Source organism: Globicephala melas, chromosome 11, assembly GCF_963455315.2.
Source record: "Globicephala melas chromosome 11, mGloMel1.2, whole genome shotgun sequence".
In the NCBI taxonomy this organism is placed as follows: domain Eukaryota; kingdom Metazoa; phylum Chordata; class Mammalia; order Artiodactyla; family Delphinidae; genus Globicephala; species Globicephala melas.
This window is the reverse complement of record NC_083324.2, coordinates 2,355,823-2,379,287: the sequence shown is the minus strand read 5'-3', so window position 1 is coordinate 2,379,287 and position 23,465 is coordinate 2,355,823. Positions and strand designations below refer to the sequence as shown.

General features: G+C 42.3%; 1 protein-coding gene across 4 annotated transcripts in view; it reads left to right on the top strand.

Moving 5' to 3' along the window:
* The window catches only part of ACAD9 (acyl-CoA dehydrogenase family member 9), a 62,531-nt gene that overhangs the window by 14,738 nt on the left and 24,328 nt on the right, over positions 1–23,465 (top strand). For all 4 annotated transcript variants that reach the window (XR_009565992.1, XM_060308675.2, XM_060308673.2 and 1 more), the window contains 3 exons: positions 18,779–18,880; positions 22,078–22,184; positions 22,915–23,015. Coding sequence is in view for 3 of the 4 variants with exons in the window: in XM_060308673.2 (XP_060164656.1) it covers positions 18,779–18,880; positions 22,078–22,184; positions 22,915–23,015 (310 nt within the window). In the remaining variant the exon portion in view is untranslated. The remainder of the gene's footprint in view (positions 1–18,778; positions 18,881–22,077; positions 22,185–22,914; positions 23,016–23,465) is intronic.

The window sequence follows — 23,465 nt, the reverse complement described above, 5'->3', positions numbered from 1 at the left end:
TTTGGAGCTCACCCTCTGTCCCCACCAGTGAGGGGACTTCCCAGTGTGCAGAAACCTTTCCACTTCACAGCTCCCTCCCAGAGGCGCAGGTCCCATCCTGATTCCCTTCTCTCTTTTTTTTCTTTTTTCCTTTGCTCTACCCAGTTACATGGAGATGTCCGTGCCCTTTTGGAAGTCTGAGGTCTTCTGCCAGCATTCAGTAGATGTTCTGTAAGAGTCGTTCCACATGTAGAAGCATTTTTTAAAATTTTTAATTCATTTAAATTTATTTTTTTAAGTTTTTAAAAAATTTTTTATTGTGGTAAAAGATACATAATAAAATTTAACTATCTTAATGATTTAGAAGTGTGCAGTTCAGTGATATTACGTGCATTCACATTGTTGTGCAATCACCAGCATTCATTTTCAGAGCTCATTTCATCTTCAGAACCGAAAACTTGTACCCGTTAAACGTTACCTCCCACCACCCCTCTTCCCAGTGCCTGGCAACTACCGTCTGCTTTCTGTCCCTAAGGATGTGACTACTCTAGATACCTCACTGAAGTGGAATCGTACAGTATTGTCTTTTTATAACTGGCTTATTTCACAGCTCAGTGTCCTCAAGGTTCACCTGTGTTGTACCCTGTGTCACCATTTCTTTTCCTTTTTAAGGCTGAATAATATTCCATGTATGTCTCTATATCATAGTTATATATCTATATGTCTGTTCATAAATCTATAATATCTATTCAATGGACTATATCTGTCACATTTTGCTTACCCACTCATCTCTTGCTCGACATTTCAGTTGCTTCCACCTTTTGGCTATTATGAATAATGCTTCTGTGAACATATGTGTACAAATATTTCTTCAAGACCTTGACTTCAATTTTTTATATATATATTTATTTATTTATTTATTTATTTTTGGTTGCATTGGTCTTCGTTGCTGCTCACAGGCTTTCTCTAGTTGTGGAGAGTGGGGGCTACTCTTTGTTGCGGTGCACGGGCTTCTCATTGCGGTGGCTTCTCTTGTTGCAGAGCCTGGGCTCTAGGTGTGTGGGCTTCAGTAGTTGTGGCACACAGACTCAGTAGTTGTGGTGCATGGGCTTAGTTGCTCCAAGGCATGTGGGGTTTTCCCAGCCCAGGGCTCGAACCTGTGTCCCCTGCATTGGCAGGCAGATTCTTAACCACTGTGCCAACAGGGAAGTCCCGTAGATGTATTTTTGATGTATCTGTGGGGAGAAGGTGAGCTCCACGTGCTGCTCTTCCACCATCTTGATCCAATCCCTCAAGGACTTTTCTATCATTTTGTTTTTAACCCATAAAAGTTTTCTTGTGCCCCTTTCATTCTCTCTCTGTCCCCAGGCAACCACTAATGTGCTTTCTGTCACTGTAGATTAATTTGCATTTTCTGGAATTTTATTTAAATAGATTCATATGTTATGTATGTTTTTGTCCAGCTTTTTTGGCCTAACTTTGCATTTCATCCGTGTTGTGTGCATCAATAGTTCTTCTTCTTAATCAGTATGCATATACCAAAATTTGTTTATCCATTAACCTATTCATTGACAATTGGTAGGTATCCAGACTTCAGCTATCACAAAAAGGGATGTCGTGAACATTTTTCTGTGAGTCTGGTATAGACATGTGCTTGCATTTCTCTTGGGGAAATACCTAGGAATGGAGTGTCTGAATCATATGGTAGGTTCATGCTGAAATCTAAGAAAGTGCCAAACTGTTTTCCAAAGTGGTCACCACTTCACATCCCCACTAGTGCATTGGAGTTCCAGTTGCTCCACATTTTTGTCAGCACTTGGTACGGTCAGTCTTTTCAATTCTAGTCATTCTAGTGGGTGTGCTATGGTATCTCATCCTGGTTGTAATTTTCATTGCCTTAATGACTAACAAGATGTTGGTCATCTTTTCATGTGCTTATTTGCCATCTGTATGTCTTTGTTTGGTGAAGTGTCTTTCAAATATTTTATGCAGTTTTTAGAAACTGGGATTTAAGACTTTTAATTGGTATATGTTTTACAAAAATTTTCTCCTGGTCTGTGGCTTGACTTTTCATTTTCTTAACAGTGTCTCAAAGAGCAAAAGTTTTTAATGTTGATTAGGTACACGTTTTTTCTTTTGTAGTTCATGCTTTTTGTATTGTACATAAAATATCTACCAAACCCAAGGTCATGATGATTTTCTTTTTTTTTTTTTGGACATCTTTATTGGAGTATAATTGCTTTACAATGGTGTGTTGGTTTCTGCTTCATAACAAAGTGAATCAGTTATACATATACATATGTTCCCGTATCTCTTCCCTCTTGCATCTCCCTCCCTCCCACCCTCCCTATCCCACCCCTCTAGGTGGTCACAAAGCACCGAGCTGATCTCCCTGTGCTATGCGGCTGCTTCCCACTAGCTATCTATTTTACGTTTGGTAGTGTATATATGTCCATGCCACTCTCGCACTTTGTCACAGCTTACCCTTCCCCCTCCTCATATCTTCAAGTCCATTTTCTAGTAGGTCTGTGTCTTTATTCCCATTTTACCCCTAGGTTCTTCATGACCTTTTTTTTTTCTTAGATTCCATATATATGTGTTAGCATACGGTATCTGTTTTTCTCTTTCTGACTTACTTCACTCTGTATGACAGACTCTAGGTCCATCCACCTCACTACAAATAACTCAATTTTGTTTCTTTTTATGGCTGAGTACTATTCCATTGTATATATGTGCCACATCTTCTTTATCCACTCATCCGATGATGGACACTTAGGTTGCTTCCATGTCCTGGCTATTGTAAATAGAGCTGCAATAAATATTGGGGTGCATGTGTCTTTTTGAATTATGGTTTTCTCTGGGTATATGCCCAGTAGTGGGATTGCTGGGTCATATGGTAGTTCTATTTGTAGTTTTTTAAGGAACCTCCATACTGTTCTCCATAGTGGCTGTATCAACTTACATTCCCACCAGCAGTGCAAGAGTGTTCCCTTTTCTCCACACCCTCTCCAGCATTGATTGTTTCTAGATTTTTTTGATGATGGCCATTCTGACCGGTGTGAGATGATATCTCGTAATTTTGATTTGCATTTCTCTAATGATTAATGATGTTGAACATTCTTTCATGTGTTTGTTTGCAGTCTGTATATTTTCTTTGGAGAAATGTCTAGTTAGGTCTTCTGCCCATTTTTGGATAGGGTTGTTTGTTTTTTTGTTATTGAGCTGCTTGTAAATTTTGGAGATTAATCCTTTGTCAGTTGCTTCATTTGCAAATATTTTCTCCCATTCTGAGGGTTGTCTTTTGGTCTTGTTTATGGTTTCCTTTGCTGTGCAAAAGCTTTGAAGTTTCATTAGGTCCCATTTGTTTATTTTTGGTTTTATTTCCATTTCTTTAGGAGGTGGATCAAAAAGGATATTGCTGTGATTTACGTCATAGAGTGTTCTGCCTATGTTTTCCTCTAAGAGTTTGATAGTTCCTGGCCTTACATTTAGGTCTTTAATCCATTTTGAGCTTATTTTTGTACATGGTGTTAGGGAGTGTTCTAATCTCATACTTTTACATGTACCTGTCCAGTTTTCCCAGCACCACTTATTGAAGAGGCCGTCTTTTCTCTGCTCTATATTCTCGCCTCCTTTATCAAAGGTAAGGTGACCATATGTGCGTGGGTTTATCTCTGGGCTTTCTAGCCTGTTCCATTGATCTATATTTCTGTTTTTGTGCCAGTACCATACTGTCTTGATTACTGTAGCTTTGTAGTATAGTCTGAAGTCAGGGAGCCTGATTTCTCCAGCTCCATTTTTCGTTCTCAAGATTGCTTTGGCTATTCGGGGTCTTTTGTGTTTCCGTACAAATTGTGAAATTTTTTGTTCTAGTTCTGTGAAAAATGCCAGTGGTAGTTTGATAGGGATTACATTGGATCTGTAGATTGCTTTGGGTAGTAGAGTCATTTTCACAATGTTGATTCTTCCAATCCAAGAACATGGTATATCTCTCCATCTATTTGTATCATCTTTAATTTCTTTTATCAGTGTCTTATAATTTTCTGCATACAGGTCTTTTGTCTCCTTAGGTAGGTTTATTCCTAGATATTTTATTCTTTTTGTTGCAGTGGTAAATGGGAGTGTTTTCTTAATTTCACTTCCAGATTTTTCATCATTAGTGTATAGGAATGCCAGAGATTTCTGTGCATTAATTTTGTATCCTGCGACTTTACCAAATTCATTGATTAGCTCTAGTAGTTTTCTGGTAGCATCTTTGGGATTCTCTATGTATAGTATCATGTCATCTGCAAACAGTGACAGCTTTACTTCTTCTTTTCCTATTTGGATTCCTTTTATTTCTTTTTCTTCTCTGATTGCTGTGGCTAAAACTTCCAAAACTGTGTTGAATAATAGTGGTGTGAGTGGGCAACTTTGTCTTGTTCCTGATCTTAGTGGAAATGGTTTCAGTTTTTCACCATTGAGGATGATGTTGGCTGTAGGTTTATCATATATGGCATTTATTATGTTGAGGAAAGTTCCCTCTGTGCCTACTTTCTGCAGGGTTTTTATCATAAATGGGTGTTGAATTTTGTTGAAAGCTTTCTCTGCATGTATTGAGATGATCATGTGGTTTTTCTCCTTCAATTTCTTAATATGGTGTATCACGTTGATTGATTTGCGTATATTGAAGAATCCTTGCATTCCTGGAATAAACCCCACTTGATCATGGTGTGTGATCCTTTTAATGTGCTGTTGGATTCTGTTTGCTAGTATGTTGTTGAGGATTTTTTCATCTATGTTCATCAGTGATATTGGCCTGTAGTTTTCTTTCTTTGTGACATCTTTGTCTGGTTTGGTATCAGGGTGATGGTGGCCTCATAGAATGAATTTGGGAGTGTTCCTCCCTCTGCTGTATTTTGGAAGAGTTTGAGAAGGATAGGTGTTAGCTCTTCTCTAAGTGTTTGATAGAATTCGCCTGTGAAGCCATCTGGTCCTGGGCTTTTGTTTGTTGGAAGATTTTTAATCACAGTTTCAATTTCAGTGCTTGTGATTGGTCTGCTCATATTTTCTATTTCTTCCTGATTCAGTCTTGGCAGGTTGTGCATTTCTAAGAATTTGTCCATTTCTTCCCGGTTGTCCATTTTATTGGCATAGAATTGCTTGTAGTAATCTCTCATGATCTTTTGTATTTCTGCAGTGTCAGTTGTTACTTCTCCTTTTTCATTTCTAATTCTATTGATTTGAGTCTTCTCCCTTTTTTCCTTGATGAGTCTGGCTAATGGTTTATCAATTTTGTTTATCTTCTCAAAGAACCAGCTTTTAGTTTTATTGATCTTTGCTATCATTTCCTTCATTTCTTTTTCATTTATTTCGGATCTGATCTTTATGATTTCTTTCCTTCTGCTAACTTTAGGGATTTTTTGTTCTTCTTTCTCTAATTGCTTTAGGTGCAAGGTTAGGTTGTTTATTCGAGCTGTTTCCTGTTCTTAAGGTAGGATTGTGTTGCTATAAACTTCCCTCTTAGAACTGCTTTTGCTGCATCCCATAGGTTTTGGGTTGTCATGTCTCCATTGTCATTTGTTTCTAGGTATTTTTTGATTTCCTCTCTGATTTCTTCAGTGATCACTTCGTTATTAAGTAGTGTATTGTTTAGCCTCCATGTGTTTGTATTTTTTACAGATCTTTTCCTGTAATTGATACCTAGTCTCATAGCATTGTGGTCAGAAAAGATACTTGATACAATTTCAATTTTCTTAAATTTACCAAGGCTTGATTTGTGACCCAAGATATGATCTATCCTGGAGAATGTTCCATGAGCACTTGAGAAAAATGTGTATTCTTTTGTTTTTGGATGGAATGTCCTATAAATATCAATTAAGTCCGTCTTGTTTAATGTATCATTTAAAGCTTGTGTTTCCTTATTTATTTTCATTTTGGATGATCTGTCCATTTGAGAGTGAGGTGTTAAAGTCCCCTACTATGAATGTGTTACTGTCGATTTCCCCTTTTATGGCTGTTAGTATTTGCCTTATGTATTGAGGTGCTCCTATGTTGGGTGCATAAATGTTTACAGTTGTTGTATCTTCTTCTTGGATCGATCCCTTGATCATTCGTCATGGTGATTTTCGTTTATATCTTCTTTTAGAAGGTTTATATTTATCTGTTAACGTTTAGACTTATGATCCATTCCCAGATAATTTTGTTGATGATGTGAGGTAACATTTGAGGATTTCTTTTTTGCATGTGGCTATCCAATCGTTGTAGCAACATTTATTGAAAGGATGATCCTTTCCCTATTTAACTGACTTTGATACTTCTGTCAAAAACCAGTTGAGGGCTTCCCTGGTGGCGCAGTGGTTGAGAGTCCGCCTGTCGATGCAGGGGACACGGGTTCGTGCCCTGGTCTGGGAAGATCCCACATGCCGCGGAGTGGCTGGGCCCGTGAGCCATGGCCGCTGAGCCTGCGCGTCCGGAGCCTGTGCTCCGCAACGGGAGAGGCCACAACAGTGAGAGGCCCGCGTACTGCAAAAAAAAAAAAAACGAAAACCAGTTGACCATAAGATTCCCAGAAGATGGCAGAGTATGTAGCAGCAGGAATCTGTCTCCCCCCCAGACAACAATTGCACTGGCAGAATCTGTCTGTTGTAACTGTTGAGGAGCTCTGGAGTCTGGATCGGGGGGCAGGGTGCCTGGACAAAAATGTGGTTAATTTCAATCAGTTTCAGCTCTGAGCACAGAAGCAGCTACCCACCCCCAGACCCAAAGCAAGCTGCTATGCACTTGTTCCTGGAGCAGCCTGTACACAGCTTGTGGGAGCCAGAGTGGGCAAAACGGACCCTGTGCATCAGGTATTAGGGTTCTGTGCTGGTTGCTGATTGCTGCTTCTGATCAGAGGTGCAGACAAAGAGGCAGAGGCCATGGTGTTGCAGCTTCTTAGTGTTGCAAGCCCCTCCCCCTCTGGCAGAAGTCACTTCTAAGGGATTTAAAGGGCTAGTGCCTTTTTTCCTCTTCATTTTCTTTTTGCGTTTTTTTTTTTTTTTGGCCGTGTGGCATGTGGGATCTTAGTTCCCCAACCAAGGATCAAACCTGTGCCCCCTGCAGTGGGTGGGTGGAGTCTTAACTACTGGACCGCCAGGGAAGTCCCTCTTTTTGTTTTTTCAGGAGCCAGATGGAATACTAGGACCTTCTAAAGCAAATGCATATATGGGCGGCAAATGAACTGGGAAAGAGACAGGCTCAGGAAAGACCTGAAAAGACCTTAAGTTTACACCAGGCTGATCCTTGGCATAGACAAAGCCTACAACAATTAAAAATCAAAACAAAACCCAAAAGCACAAACAACAAAAATAGAAATCAACATGTGGAATATCAAACCTAAAATCTTCTGCACAGCAAAGGAAATAATCAACAAAATGAAAAGGCATCCTAAGAAATGGGAGAAAATATTTGCAAAGCATATATTGGATAGGGGACTAATATCCAAAATATATAAAGAACTCATGCAACTCAATAGCAAAAAAAAAAAAGTTTAAAAGATGGGCAGAGGAACTAAATAGACATTTTTCTAGAGAAGACACACAAATGTCCAACAGATACATGAAAAAAGTGCTCAATATCACTAAACAGGAAAATGCAAATCAAAACCACAATGAGATAACACCTCTCACCTGTTAGAATGACTATCATCAAAAAGACCACAGATGACAAATGTTGATAAAGATGTGGCAAAATGGAACCCTTGTGCACTGTTGGTGGGATTGTAAATTTGTCAGCCACTATGGAAAACAGTGTGGAGGCTCCTTTAAAAATTAAAATCAAACTACCATATCCAGTAATTCACTTCTTGGTATATACCCAAAAGAAATGAAAACACTGGGACTTCCCTGATGGTGCAGTGGTTAGGAATCCACCTGCCAGTGCAGGGGACATGGGTTCAATCCCTGGTCCAGGAAGATCCCACATGCCATGGAGCAACTAAGCCCGTGCACCACAACTGCTGAGCCTGTGTGCCGCAACTACTGAAGCCCATGCACCTAGAGCCCGTGCTCCACAACGAGAGAAGCCACCACAGTGAGAAGCCCATGCACCGCAACAAAGAGTAGCTTCCACTTGCCACAACTAGTGAAAGTCTGTGTGCAGCAACGAAGACCAATTCAGCCAAAAATAAATTAATTAATTAATTAATTTTAAAAAATGAAAACACCCAAAGAGATAATATGCACTCCCATGTTTATTGCAACATTATTCACAATAGCCAAGGTATGGAAACAACCTAAGTGTTCTCCAGTTGTTGAATGGATAAAGAAGATGTAAGATACCAACATATAAGTAAGTAAAATAGAATATTATTCATCTATGAGAAAGGAAGTCTTGCCATTTGCAACGACATGGATGGACCTTGAGGATACTATGCTTAGTGTAGTAAGTCAGAGAAAGACAAGTATTGTGATAATCACTTATATGTGGAATCTAAAACTGAACTCCTAAAACAGTTGAATATGTGATTACTAGGGGCTGGGGAATGGGGGAATTGGAGAGGTGTTGTTTAAGGGTATACACTTGGAACTAGTAGATAAGTGAGTCCTGGAGATCTAATGTACATTATTGTGATTATAGACAACAACACTGTACTATAAATATCAAATGTGCTGACAGAATAGATCTTAGTTATTACCGCCTCAAAAAGAAATGATAATTGTGTGTTGTAGTAGAGGTATTAGCTAAGGCTATGATGGCAGTCCTATTGCAGTATATAAATGTATCAAATCAACATGTTGTACACCTTGAACTTAGACAATGTTATATGTCACATATGTTTCGATGAAGGAAAAAAGAGCAAACCCTGGGGATTTCCCTGGTGGACCAGTGGTTAAGACTCTGTGCTTCCACTGCAGGGGTCGCAGGTTTGATCCCTGGTCAGAGAACTGAGATCCCACGTGGCACACAGCATGGCCAAAAAAGAAAAAGGAGCAAACCCTGGGAAGAGGGAAAATCTGATTTCCAGAGTTACCACATTATTAATTCACATGTCCAGTTTTCAGCAAAAGCAGAGCAGAAAAGTATGACCCATTCAAAGAAAAAAAAAAAAGAACCAATAAAAAACTCTTCCTGTAAACGACCCGATGGAGGCCCTACTAGACAAAGACTTAAAAATAGCCATCTTAAAGATGCTTAACTAACAAGACATGCAGGAAGTGAAGAATGTGTGAACAAATGGAAATATCAATAAAGAGGGAGTAAACCTAAAAAACAAAATGACATTTGGGAGCTGAAAAGTACAGTGACTGAAAGGAAGAGTTCACTAGAGAGATTCAAAGATAGATTTGAGAAGGCAGAAGAATCAGTGAACTTGCTGATAGGATAATGGAAAATAATCAAGTCTGAAGCACAGGAAAAAAAAAAGATTGAAGAAAAGTGAACTTGAGGGACCTGTGGAACACTGTTAAATGCATACATATTGTGAGAGTCTCAGAAAGAGAAGAGATTATTTGAAGAAACATTGGTTGAAAACTTCTCAAATTTCGTGAGACGTGAATATAAACATACAAGAAGCTAAGCAAACTCCAAATAGGATGAATCATAGAGACCTACACCAAGACACGTTATATAATCACACTGTCAGAAGACAAAGACCAAAAGAGTCTTGAGAGCTGTAAGAGAGAAGCGACAGACAAGGAATCCTCAATGAGATTTTCAGTAGATTTCTCATCAGAAATTTTGGAGGCCAGAAAGCAGTGGGCCAATATATTCAAAGTGCTAAAAGGAAAACATTCTCAACCAAGAATGCTATATCTGGCAAACTGTCCTTTAAAAGTAAGGGAGAAAGTAAGACATTCCCAGATAAAAGCTGAGGGAGTTTGTTACCACTGGCTCTGCCCTACAAGAAATGCTCAGGACACTAGACAGTAACTCAAGTCCATGTAAAGAAATAAAGATCTCATTGAAGGTAAATACATGGGCAGGTATAAAACCTAGTATTATTGTAACAATGGTTTATAACTGTAGTTTTTGTTTTCTACTTGATTTAAGAGTCTAATATTTTTTAGAAAAACATCAGTCTAAAAGCTAGTATCACTGTAACTTTGTAACTCTACATTTTGTTCTCTGTAATAATTTAAGAGACTAAAAATCGTTTGAAACAATTATTTATGTTTTTGGACATGGTGCCTAACAATGTAATTTTGTGACAACAACAATAAAAGAAAAGGGTGGATATGGAGCCTTTAAAGGAACAGAATTTTAGTATGTTACTGAAGTTAAGCTGGTGTAAATTCACATGAGTGTTACAACTTTGAGATGTTCAATGTGATCCCCATGGTAACTACAAAGAAAATACCTAAAGAATATACATGAAAGCAAATGAGAGGGGAATTGAAATGTTTCACTGCAAAAAATCAAGTAAAAAGAAGACAGTAATGCAAAAAAAAGATGGACAAAAAAGCTATATAAATAACAAAATGACGGAAGTCTTTCCTTATCACTAATTAAAAGTAAATAGATTAAACTCTTCCATCAGAAGTCAGAAGTTGCCAGATTTAAAAAATAATCCAGCTATATCTTGTCTACAAGAGATTCAGTTTAGATCCAAAGACACAACCAGGTTAACAGATAAATGGGTAAACAGAATGTATATGCATACAATGGAATATTATTTAACCTTTATAAGGAGGGGAATTTGGACCAATGCTACAACATGAACCTTGAGGACATTATGCTAAGTGAAATAAGCTGGTCAGAAAAAGACAAATACTGATTGATTTCACTTGTATGAAGTATTGATACTGAGAGCAGTCAAATCCATAGTGACAAAGTAATAGAATGGTGGTTGTCAGGGGGTGGGAGGGAGGAGGAATGGGGAGTTATTGTGTAATGAGGGCAGAGTCAACTGTTTTGAACGGTGAAACGAGTTCTGGAGATGGGTGGTGGTGATGGTTGCACAATAATGTAAATGTACGTAATACTACTGAATTGCACACTTAAAACTGGCTAAGATAGTAAATTTTATGTGTATTTTGCCACAATATAAAAAAATGGAAAAAATCAATCATTTATGTGAGGGTCTGTTTCTGAATCCTCTGTTCTGTTTGTCTATTTTGATGCAAATATTATGTTGCCTTCTTTACTGAGCTTTGTAATAGGCTTGAAAGCAAGAAGTGTTAGTCCTGCAGCCTTGTTCTTTTCTGAAGTTGTTTGGCTCCTCTAGGTCCTTTGCATTTGCTTATAAATTTTGGAATCAGCTTTTCAGCTTCAACAAAAAGGCCTTTATGTGTTATGATTGGGGTTACAATAAATCTGTAAATCAGTTTGAGGGAGAATTGAGATTATAACAATACTGAATTTTCAAATGCACGATCATGGGATATCTCCCCATTTATTTGATTCTTATATAATTCTCTCAGCAGCATTTTGTGTGTCGTGGTCAGTGTATAGACCTTGGACATTTTGTTTTCCTTTTTTTTTTTGGCTGCATTGGGTCTTCGTTGCTGTGTGCAGGCTTTCTCTAGTTGCGGTGAGCAGGGGCTACTCTTCGTTGCAGTGCGTAGGCTTCTCGTTGTGGTGGTTTCACTTGTTGCAGAGCATAGGCTTCAGTAGTTGCCGCATGCTGGCTCAGTAGTTGCGGCATGCAGGCCCTAGAGCACGTGGGCTTCAGTAGTTGCAGTGCGTGGGTTTCAGTAGTTGTGGCACTTGGGCTCTAGAGCGCAGGCTCAGTAGTTGTGGCGCACAGGCTTAGTTGCTCCGCGGCATGTGGGATCTTCCCGGACCAGGGATCAAACCCATATCCCCTGCATTGGCAGGCGGATTCTTAACCACTGCGCCTCCAGGGAAGTCCCAACCTTGGACAAATTTTGACAAAAGTTTCTGATGGTTTCTCAACTGATAATGTTTTTTTGATGGTTTGTAAAATGTATTCATAAGTATTTAAAGTTCTTTGACATTATTGTAAATGGTATTTTTTAAAATTGCAATTTCTGATTGTTCGCTGTTTGTATATAGAAATACAGTTGATTTTTTACACATTATTTTTACAGTGGTATGGAAGTTCACTTTTTTCTGTATATACTTGTTTCTATTTCTGAAATTTTTCTTCATAATCTATATTTTATTTCATTAATAAAAGAAATTCACACTTGTTTAAAGGAGATTTAGGAACTAAACAAGATGAAAGAAAAATGTCACCCATTGTGTCATAGTTTTTGTTGTTGAAAATCAATTTTAGTTGAACTTCAGATGCGGGCGTTTTCGTGGGGATTTCTTAATTCAACCTCAGGGTTATACCCATTAAATTTAATATGTATGTAATATGATAACATTTCATGATGACATTATTTGCTTTAAAAAAACTTTAGTTTGAGATAATTGCAGATTCACATGCAGTTGTAAGAAATAATTCAGAGATCAGTTATACCCTTCACCCAATCAGTTTCCCCCAATGCATAGCTTTATGGAATACGTCTTGCATAACCACAGACTGTTATCACAACCAGGAAATTGACATCAACCTTATTCAGATTTTGCCAGTTGTACGTTTACTGATTGTGTATGTACTTATGTAATTTTGTCATATATATAGATTCATGTGACAAGCACCACAATCATGGTACGGAACAGTTACATCACAAGAATCCCTCATGCGTTCCTTTTATAGATATAGCCCCTTCTTGCCCTCTCCTCCCCAGCTTCTGGAAACCACTAGTCTGTTCTCCATTTTTATAATTTTGTTATTTCAAAAATGTTATATTAATGGAACCATACAGTATATAAACTTTGGGATTGGCATTTTTTTACTCAGCATAATTCTCCTGTAAGTTGCTGTATATCAGTGGTTTGTTGTTTTTTATTGTTCGGTAGTTTTCCATGTTACGGGTTAACACAATTTGTTGACTGTTCTGACGTTGAAGTACATCTTGGTGGTTTCCAGTTTTGAGGCTCTTACGAATAAAACTTCTGTGTACATTTGTGTACAAGCTTTGTGTGAACATATTTTCTCTTCTCTGGGATAAATGCCCAGGAGTGCAGTTGTTGGGTCCTGAGGTAGTTCTGTGTTTAATTATTTTCAAAGTGTTGGCTGTACCGTTTTACGTTCCCAATAGCAGTGTATGTGATCCAGTTTCTGTGCCTTTTTTGCCAGGATTTGGTGTTGTCACTGGTTTTGTTTTAAAAAAAAAACTTTAAAAAATTTTGGCCATTCTGTTAGATGTGGAGTGTTACCTCATTGTGGTTTGAATTTGCATTTCCCTGATGCCCGTTGATGTTGAACATTTTTTCATGTGTTTAGTTGTTCCCTTAATGTAGCCTCTTCAGTGAGTACAGTTGGTTTTTGTATATTGACCTTGTATGCTGCAGCCTTCTTAAGCTCATCTATTAGCTCTTGCAACTTTTTTGATCGATCCCAGAGGGTTGAGTACATAGACAGTCACGTGGTTGGTGATGAGGGCAGTTTCATGTCTTCCTTTCCAGCCTGGTTTCCCTTTCTTTTCTTTGTTTAATTCAATGGCTAACGTCTCTAGTATGTTGAATAGGAGTGGTCAGAGCCAACTTCCTTGCCTTGTGCCTGATTTTAGGGAGAAAACGTCGTCTTTTACCATTAAGTATGAGTTAGCTGTACATTTTTTTGGAGTGCCCTGTACCAGGTTAAGGAAGTTTCCCTTTATTTCTGGTTTGTCCTGTGTTTTCATCATAAATTGTATCAAATTGTGTCCAGTGTTTTTTTGCATCTGTGAAGATGATTATGGTTTTTTTTACTGTTTATTCTGTTGACCTAGTAAATTACATTGACTGGGTTTTGAACACTGAACGACACATTCCCAGGATAGTTCCCCTTGGTTGTGATATATTATCCTTTTTTGTATTGTTGGATTCACTCTGGAGGATGTTAAGGGGACATGACAGCTAAATACAGTTGGGATCCTGGATTGGATCCCAGGAAAGAAATAGGGTATTAATGGACAAACTGATGAAATTCAAATTAATTCTGTAGTAATATTGTATGAATGTCCATTTCTTAATTTTGACAGTTTCCCCACGGTTCTATTAGCTTCTGTTAGGAGAAGTTGGATGAAGAGTATACGGGAACCCTATACTATTTTTGTGACTTTTCTTTAAATCTAAAATTATGTGAAAATAAAAGTTTAAAATAAAAATGAAAAAGTGATTTCTTATGGGCAGCGTAGTTGAATATTTTTTTAATCCAATTTGACAGTCTTTTTTCTTTTTTCTTTTTTTAATAAATTTAATTTTTTTATTTTTGGCCGCATTGGGTCTTCGTTGCTGGGTGCGGGCTTTCTCTAGTTGCAGTGAGCAGGGGCTCCTCTTCGTTGTGGTGCACGGGCTTCTCATTGCGGTGGCTTCTCTTGTTGTGGAGCATGGGCTCTAGGCACGTGCGCTTCAGTAGTTGTGGCACGTGGGCTCAGTAGTTCTGGCTCATGGGCTGTAGAGCGCAGGCTCAGTAGTTGTAGCACACGGGCTTCGTTGCTCCACAGCATGTAGGATATTCCCGGACCAGGGCTCGAACCCGTGTCCCCTACATTGGCAGGTAGATTCTTAACCACTGTGCCATCAGGGAAGCCCTCCTTTTTTTAATTTATTTTTTATTGCGGTAACGTTGGTCTGTAACATTGTAAGTTTCCTGTGTACAACACTATATTCCTATTTCTGTGTATATTATGCCATTCCACCAAAACTTCAGTTTCCATCTATCACCATACACTTGATCTCCTTTACCCATTTCACCCTCCCCCATTCTGTGCCTTTTAATTGGTTTTTGATATATGATTATTTTAATGTAATTATTGATATATATATAGTTGGGTTTAACGTTAGCATCTAGCTGTTTATTTGTCCCATGTTATCTTTGATCTTTTTCCCTCTTTTCCTGCTCTTTTTGGATTAATGGAGTATTTTTTATGATTCCATTTTATCTTTTTGGTTGGTTTATTAGTTATGCCTCTTGTGTTTTATAAGTGGTTGCTTTAGAATTTATAGTATGTAAACATATACTATGTATCAAAATCTGCTTTCGGCTGATATTATACCACTTCATGTATGGTGTAAGAACCTTACATTTCTGCTTTCCCAGCCCATGTTCTGTTTCATACATTTTATTTCTACATTCTTTATAAACCCTACAATACTTTATTTCCTTCCTTCCTTCCTTCCTTCCTGTCATAAAATGTACATGGAATAAAATTTACCATTTTATGTATTGACTTCCTCTTGGTACCATCATTCTTCTGTGGGAGGGACTTCTTTTCAGTTTTCTTGTGGTGCAGCTTTGCAGGGGTGAGTATCTACAGCTTTTATGTATCTGGAAAGTCTGTTTCATCAGAAAAGATTACTGTGTTGACAATATTTTTCTTTTAGCGGTCTCTTCTGTTTTAGCATTGTTTCTGATGAGATGTCTGCTACCATATTATTTTCATTTTTTTTTATGTGTGTTTCTTCGTATCTGGCTGCTTTTAAGTGGTTTTAGAGAAACTGCTATTAGTGTAGTTTTCTTCACATTTTTCTCAGGGTCCTTTGAACTTCTTGGATCTGTGTGTTTTTCAACTTTGGTAAATTTTGGTCATTATTTCTTTAAACATTGTTTTTTCACCAACCATACCACATTCCCACACTCCTTCCTCCCTGCTCTCCTTTGGAGATTTTTTATATATAGATAAAGCATACGTATCTATAAAAAAGATATACATATATAAAGATATAGATATATATATTTGCTTGAGGTTGTCCCACGACTCACTGACGCTCTGTTGTTGTTTTTTTGTCTATTTTATTTTGTATAGCTTTTATTATTATGTCTCATGTTCACTAATCTTCTTTTCCCCCCGGTATTTGGTCGGCTGTTAATCTGATCCAGTGTTTTTCATCTTTTTTTTTTTTTTTTTAAAGCTCTTTATTTGCAGCTCTCTCTTTTTTTTTTTTTTTTTTTGCGCGGTACACGGGTCTCTCACCGCTGTGGCCTCTCCCGCTGCGGAGCACAGGCTCCGGACGCGCAGGCCCAGCGGCCATGGCCCATGGGCCCAGCTCCGTGGCATGTGGGATCTTCCCGGACCGGGGCACGAACCCATGTCCCCTGCATCGGCAGGCGGACTCTCAACCACTGCGCCACCAGGGAAGCCCCAGTGTTTTTCATCTTAAACATTGTTTCATCTCTGGAAATTTGATTTGTGTCTTTTTATTTTTCCATGTCTCTCCTTAATATGCTCATATTTTCTTCTGTGTTTTTGAGCATTTGGTTTTAATAACTCTTTTTTTAAAATAAATTTATTTATTTTTGTCTGCGTTGGGTCTTCGTTGCTGCGCGTGGGCTTTCTCTAGTTGCAGCGAGTGGGGGCTACTATTCGTTTTGGTGCACAGGCTTCTCATTGCAGTGGCTTCTCTTGCTGTGGAGCACGGGCTGTAGGCACGCGGGCTTCGGTAGTTGTGGCACGCAGACTCAGTAGTTGTGGTGCACGGGCTTAGTTGCTCTGCGGCATGTGGGATCTTCCTGGACCGGGGCACGAACCCATGTCCCCTGCATTGGCAGGCGGACTCTCAACCACTGCGCCACCTGTAATAACTCATGTGATACCCTTGTCCACTGGCACCTTTGTTACTTCTAGGTCATGTTCAGTTGATTGATTTTCTTCTCATTATCACTCATATTTTCCTGCTTCTTCATGTGCCTGGTGGTTTTCTCTTGGATGCCAGTCATTGTGGAGTTTACATTCTTGGTGGGGGGGGGGGGGTGGGGTGTGTGTGTGTGTGTGTGTGTGTGTGTGTGTGTGTGTGTGTGTGTGTGTGTGTGTGTGTGTGTGTGTGTGTGTGTGTGTGTGTGTGTAGTACGGTCTTAAGCTTTGTTCCAGGGCTCAATTAAGTTACTTGGAATAGTTTGACCCATTCGAGACTTGCCTTTAAGTGTCGTTAAAAGGAGCAGAGGAAGCCTGTAGGGCACTGTTTTCAACTTTTTTTTACTGCTCTCTCTTCCCCCAGAGCCTTTTTAGACATCTTTTTACCCTAATCACATCCGTCCGTGAAATTTTAATGCCACAACTATATTATTATCTGTTTATGTATTATACATGTTGCTGTGCTTTATACATAAAAAAATATTTTTTTGCTCCCCTTCCTCCAGAACCGTTTTCACCCCCTTGGGGGTGATGTTGCCCTGTTGAGAATGCATGGTCTCGGACTGATTCTTTGCTACTAGTAACACATGACTCTTCCTCCTTGTATCTAATATCCTGTATTCTAAGGCAGCGAGATAAACCCAGTCCCTGTATCTCCGTCTTGCGGGAAGGAAGTCTTCCCAGATCCTGGCAGTTTCTTCAGCGTTGAACATACCCTACCATACAGCCCAGCCACTGCGCTCCAAAGTGAAATGAAAACATGTAGTTGCACCAAAACTTGAATATGAATGTTCACAGGATCTTTATTTCTAAGGGCCAAAAACTGGGAACCAACCAAATGTCCTTCAAGGGGTGAATAGATAAACAATTTTATACCCATACAGTAGGTAGTGAACAATAAAAAGGAATGAAGTATTTATACTTGCAACAATATGGATGAACTTCAAAATCATTAGGCCAAATTAGGCCAGATCAAAAAAAAACACCTTGTGATTCCATTTATATAAAAACTCAAAAAATGCAAACCAATCTGTAGCTGAAAAGATTAGTGGTTGCCTAGAGATGGAGGTGGAGGGAAGGATTGATCACAGAGGGACATGAGGAAATTTCGGTGGAAAAGGAAATGCTTTTGTTGATTGTGCGAATGGTTTCATGGGTGAACAGATGTCAGAACTCAAAAAATTATTCCAAATATGTGCAGTTTATTGTGTGCCAATTACATATGTCAGTAGGATTGTAAAAGTGAGGGGTTTGGGGCTTCCCTGGTGGCGCAGTGGTTGGGAGTCCGCCTGCCGATGCAGGGGACACGGGTTCGTGCCCCGGTCCGGGAAGATCCCACATGCCGCGGAGCGGCTGGGCCCGTGAGCCATGGCCACTGAGCCTGCGCGTCCGGGGCCTGTGCTCCGCAACGGGAGAGGCCACGGCAGTGAAAGGCCCGCGTACCGCAAAAAAAAAAAAAAAAAAAAAAAAACCAAGGGTTTGGACTCCATTTGGGGAACCTGTATTTCTCATTAGTGACCCATATGTATAAAAATCTATAAGCGTGGTTATGGTTGCTTTTATGGTTTATGATAGTGATGAAGTTATAATAGTGATGAAGCTTAACTTGTTGGCAGCTGATGAAAACACCTTTACCTGATTCTTATAAAAGTGCTGCTGCAGACCTAACACAGTGATGGTTGAGTTTTGCTGTGATGATTGTGTGTGTTGGTGGTAAACAGACTGACCTGTTCTCAAGAACCCGTGGACTCTGGGGAAAGGGTGTGCTTCTGAACACTGGTGGAGCTGGGTCCAGAAGCTGCCTGGAGTCTGGCCACGTAGCCAAACGTTTTAGGGCAGTGCTGGCAGCTGCGTGTTTATTGTCTAATTTTCTAGAAGGTACAGGTGATAAAACAAAAATTCAAGTTTAGTAATAAATGCCTGCAGAAAAGTTTAGGTCTCATAAATGTATAGTTTCTGCAGTTTTACGCAATGAATACACCCAGATCAAGAAGCAGAACGTTACCTGGTAGTGGTAATTTTCTGAAATGCAGTTCTTCCTGGGCGAATAAGGTAAAATTGAACGCATGCTGAATAACCATGGCTAGACAATTTCCAGGTCTGAAGTTTCTGACGCTGGGATTGTATAACATACAACAGTTGTTCTGTTTACTTCTATTTGTGTAAACATAGGTTATATTTTGTTTAATCAAAATATTTCCTCTTGGCAGTGGACTCTCAAAAAATCGACCGAGAGGGAAAAATCCCAAATGAAACTTTAGAGAAACTGAAGAGCCTGGGGCTTTTTGGGATGCAAGTCCCAGAAGAATACGGTAAGTAAAGGAAACCACCACCCAACCAGTTTGGCTTTTAAGAAAACCCTCCGTATTTGTCCAAAAAAGGGTTCTGTTCCAGAAAGGTGGCCTTTGAAAATGCACGAAGTCCAAGGTCAGGCTGTAAAACGTCCCTTTGTGGGTTAAATCCAGGGTGGCTGGCTGGTGAGTGTGTGGCCCAAGAGGCTTTTCAGCAGGAAGAGCTATCCAGTTCCCTGCCTTCCTCCTCAGAGGTGGGGAGGGACCCTGCAGGATGTCTGTGCTCTCTGGGTCCCTTGGGTGGGGGAGGAGGGGTGGGTATCACCTCCGGCCAGCTCGGGCCGGTGCAGCGTGGTCTCCACTGTGAAGCCCTGTGGTCTCTCTGGCAGAGGAGCTGCCCCAGGCCCGCAAATGCTTTTGTGTGTAGGGAAGGCCACGCGCTGCGCGCCCAGGGGCCAGGGCCCAGCGGCCGAAGGAGTCGGTGTACGGCTGTGGGGCGCGGGCCGCCTCGGGGAGGTGGAGCCCTGGTCTCGGGAGCTTGCGAGCAGGCCCGTTGTCCTCTGGGCCGTGCTCGTTGCTGTTGGAGGTTTACAGTGGAAGGCCCTGCCTTCCCCCCAGGATCCCCGCCCGGTGGCTGTGCCCTGTTAGACTGAGCCCGTCGTGCAGCTTGTGTGTCTCCTGCCTGATATAGGGGTGGTCCTCTCAGTTCTGTGGGAGCGAGGGGACAGGCACGGAGTGTGTGAGGGAGGAGCAGGGACAAAACACAGTCCCTTGCGAGCACTGGCACGGACGCACGTCCCTGTATTTTCACTCTCGGGATCTTTTGACGAAGACGTGTGGCCTTCATCCCGCACCCCCTGCTCTCTGAGCCCTCCCGCCGAGCCCAGGCTGAGGCGGCTTCCGGCTTCATGAGCACAGGGTCAGTGGTTTGGACCCGAGAGCTGTAGGTGGTGTGTGACACCCAGGTACGTTCTCCCAGCCAGGCCGTGGGTTAGGCCTGCATGGCGAGGCCCGGACGCGGGAGCTGTCCTTGATGTTCTGCCTCTGCCGGGTTTATCTCAGTGAGACCTGTGCCCCCTGCACACCCCACCCCACCTCACAGCCAAGGGTGGGGGCCCTCGCTGCCTGTGCAGGAAGTCCCACTGGGACCTATCCTGCAGCTGCTGCAGTCTGAGACAAAATGTGAAAATATAGAACAAACGAGTTTCATGCCTGATTTCCTTAATTGAGAGGCATATTTTAATCAGGTTAAATCTTCGTTTATATGTGTGTCTGTCGCAGTGTATTAAGCTGTTAAAGGACGTCTCCTACTCGTCATCCTATGAAATCCCTGTCACCGCGTTTCCAAATGTATGGAAGGAGTTCCAGTCTGTGCAGAAAACATGAAATAATTGCTGTTGCTGCTCCCTCTGGTGGCGGGATGCAGCACAGGCCTCTGGGGGGAGCTACACCTGCAGCCTCTGGGGACCGGGGACTGAGCTCTCCCCACACCTGGAGACCTGTCGGTGTCACTTGTCGATAACTCACAGGCCCCGGGGAACTGTCTGCCGTAAGGTGGGGGCCACGTCGAATATTAGAATAGAGACCAGGTGGGGCTGAGCCACAGAGCGGCAGTTGGTGTCGTGAGCTGAGAAAAATAAGTGTTTGGAGAAAACAGAGAGTGGAGGAAAGCTGGCAGACAGCCAGGTTGGTGATTATGTTTCCCCTTCAGAAGCGTTAAGAAACGGCTTCTTGACTGAGGAGAAGCAGCAGTTAAGTTTTCCTCCAGACAATTTTTGTGTGAAATTGGAATATGTCTTTTTGCATCTCTCTGTGTTTTATGCCAGCTCGTGTGTGGTGTGTGTGTGTGTGTGTGTGTGTATGTGATTGCACAGATCCATCCCTTATTCCTGTTTTATGTCCCCTTCTTGGGTGTGAAAATGCTCTTTCATGAGATGACAGTGGTCACATTTGGGACTATTTCATTGTCTTTCCTTTTTTTAAATCCTTCCTGGGGAGATTAAGGCGACAGCAACCTTATGTTCATGGCCAAAACATTTTCGGGAATTGTTCCCAGTCCTGGAGTGTTCTGAAGGCTGGTTGGAAACCGCCATCCTGGAAAAGAGGCCTTTCCACCGGCAGCCTGGTTTCCGCCCCCAGTTCCCTGGGTACCCCCCGGGTCTTTCTGGCCCCTCAGCCCCTCCCCCCCGTCAAGCAGTCTCCATCCACCTGTCATCTGTCCCCATTGATTGTCCTCCCCCCATGATTTTTCTGATACTTTCATGGGGAAAAAAATACACAGCTTTTTTTTTTTTTAACAAGCAACACTGACTTCAGTATGTGAAACAAGTAGGAGCACAAGCGTTTTGATTGAAAGCGGCATGGTGATGGGTGCCGCAGGGCCCTGGCCTTCCCTGGGTCCCCGCTGAGCGCAGGGGACGCTGCGCACCCCTGCAGGGACTCGGCCCTCCCCTTGTGTGGAAGGCGCCCCCTGCAGTTGGGCCGCACGTGACCTTAGGCCTCGGGTAGTCATTTGTAAGGTGCACACAAGGCCACCCCACCACTGCCGGAAGTTGAAGATAAAATGCAGAATACCCAAGTTCAGCGGAGCCTGCGTTTTTAGTGTTTTCTCTTTTTGCTCCTAGAACACTGACTCCTTCCGAGGGTGACTTTGCCCCCCGACCCTGGGTGGGCATTTGGCAACATCTAGAGACATTTATGTTGTCAGAACTGTGGAGGAGGGGGAACTTCTAGTGGGCAGAGGTCAAGGATGCCACCCCACGTCCTACAGCACACGGGGCACCCCTGCGACAGAAGGACCCAACCCCGGATTCCAGTATCCCAGGCAGAGAGACCTTTCCTGGAGGCCACGAGATGCTGGGGGTGGGTTTCAGAATGGGGTTCATGTTTGTGAAGCCCAAGATCTGTGATAGGAAGTATTCACAGCATTTCAAGTAACTTTATGTGTGTTTAGGTGTTTATATGTTTTTGTATTAAATATTACATTTTTATATTAAAATATACACCTGTATATGCTTACATGCCTAGAAGAAGTCTGAGAGGATGTGCACAAAAATGCTCTTCCTGAGTGACAAGTTCATGGGTAATTTCTGTTTCCTTTGTACCATTCTGTGTTGTGATTTTTAAAAATTGGGAAGCTGACTTTATAAAGCCACTTGCCTTTCCTGGGAGGAATTTGGGGCTGGAGCGTAAGTGAAGCTGGCCTGTTTCTGCCCTAGGTGGCCTGGGCCTCTCCAACACCATGTACGCGCGGCTGGGGGAGATCATCAGCCTGGATTGCTCCATCGCCGTGACGCTGGCAGCACACCAGGCCATCGGCCTCAAGGTCAGGGGTCTGGGTTTCCGCAGTGGCGAGGGGGCAGCCGGCTCAGCGTCTCGGAGGAAGGCCCGCTGTCCTGCAGCCTCACTGTCCTGCAGCCTCGCTGTACCGTGCTCAGTGCCCTTCGGTGGCCCTGTCCTTCCTTTTGAAACCTCCTCCTGCCCCATCGCCTCTGACCCATCCTTCCAGGCCCAGGCCAGATGCCACTGCCTCCATGGAGCCTGCCTTCACCACAGGCTGGAGGTGACCCCACCTCTTGATTGGCTCCCTCGGGGCCTGAGCGTGTCCCCCCTGCTGTTGGCACCTGTCCTCCTACTCCGCTGCTTGGAGTCTTTCAGGGCAGGTCCAGGGGCCCACAGCTCATTCCTTGGGTGGTTCTTGTTCAGTGTAGAAACCGAGGGGGCTGAGTGCACAGCAAGCTTGGTGCCCGGGCATGGCGCTGCCCAAGCACCAGCTGTGGCTCCAGCCACCCGGCTCTGGCCACCCTGCTGGGAAGTGGAGGAATTGCCGGAAAGACTGAGGCCCTTCCTGGAGCTGTGCCAGGCCACCCTGGACTGTGCGCTTGGGGGTCTCCCTGGCAGCCCAGCTCCCCAGACCCTCCAACAGCTCCCCATTTTTTACTGCGGCTGCCAGCTCTTGCGTGAAGGAAGCGTGTTCCAGAGGGGCTGTGTTCTGCAAGCACGTTTCACACACTTCTCTCTTGCCACCGCTGAAAGCAGCCCGTGTGTGTTGCCAGGGCATCATCTTGGCCGGCAGCGAGGAGCAGAAGGCCAGGTACCTGCCCAAGCTGGCTTCCGGGGAGCACGTGGCCGCCTTCTGCCTGACGGAGCCAGCCAGGTCAGCCCTGCGTGTCACCCACAGCTTCAGGGTCCAGGGGCTTTTCTTTTTACTGAAGCGGGGTGGCTGGCTTCTTCCCTCCCTGAAGACTTCCCGGGAGTTGAGTCCACAGCTTTTCTCACCCATTCTCTTCATGCTCTCTTATCTCTACCTTACTTCTCTTTCCTGGTGACCTTTACAAATGAGATAACATGGCTGACAGCACCTGTAATTTCTTTGTGCTTTGCAACCCTCCTAATATACAGTAATGCATTCAGGCTTCACAGCGACTTTCAGAGTATAAAGGGCGGGTGGTATTGTGCCCACTTTACAGGCTGTGAACTGAGGTTCAGTGAGATGGGGTGATGAGCCCTGAGTCTCATAGCCGCCATCAGGGCAAGTCCGTTATCCAGCCCCTTTCCATCCTGCTTCCCCACCTGCGGACCTGGGTCCCCTGCGCTCGCCTCGCGG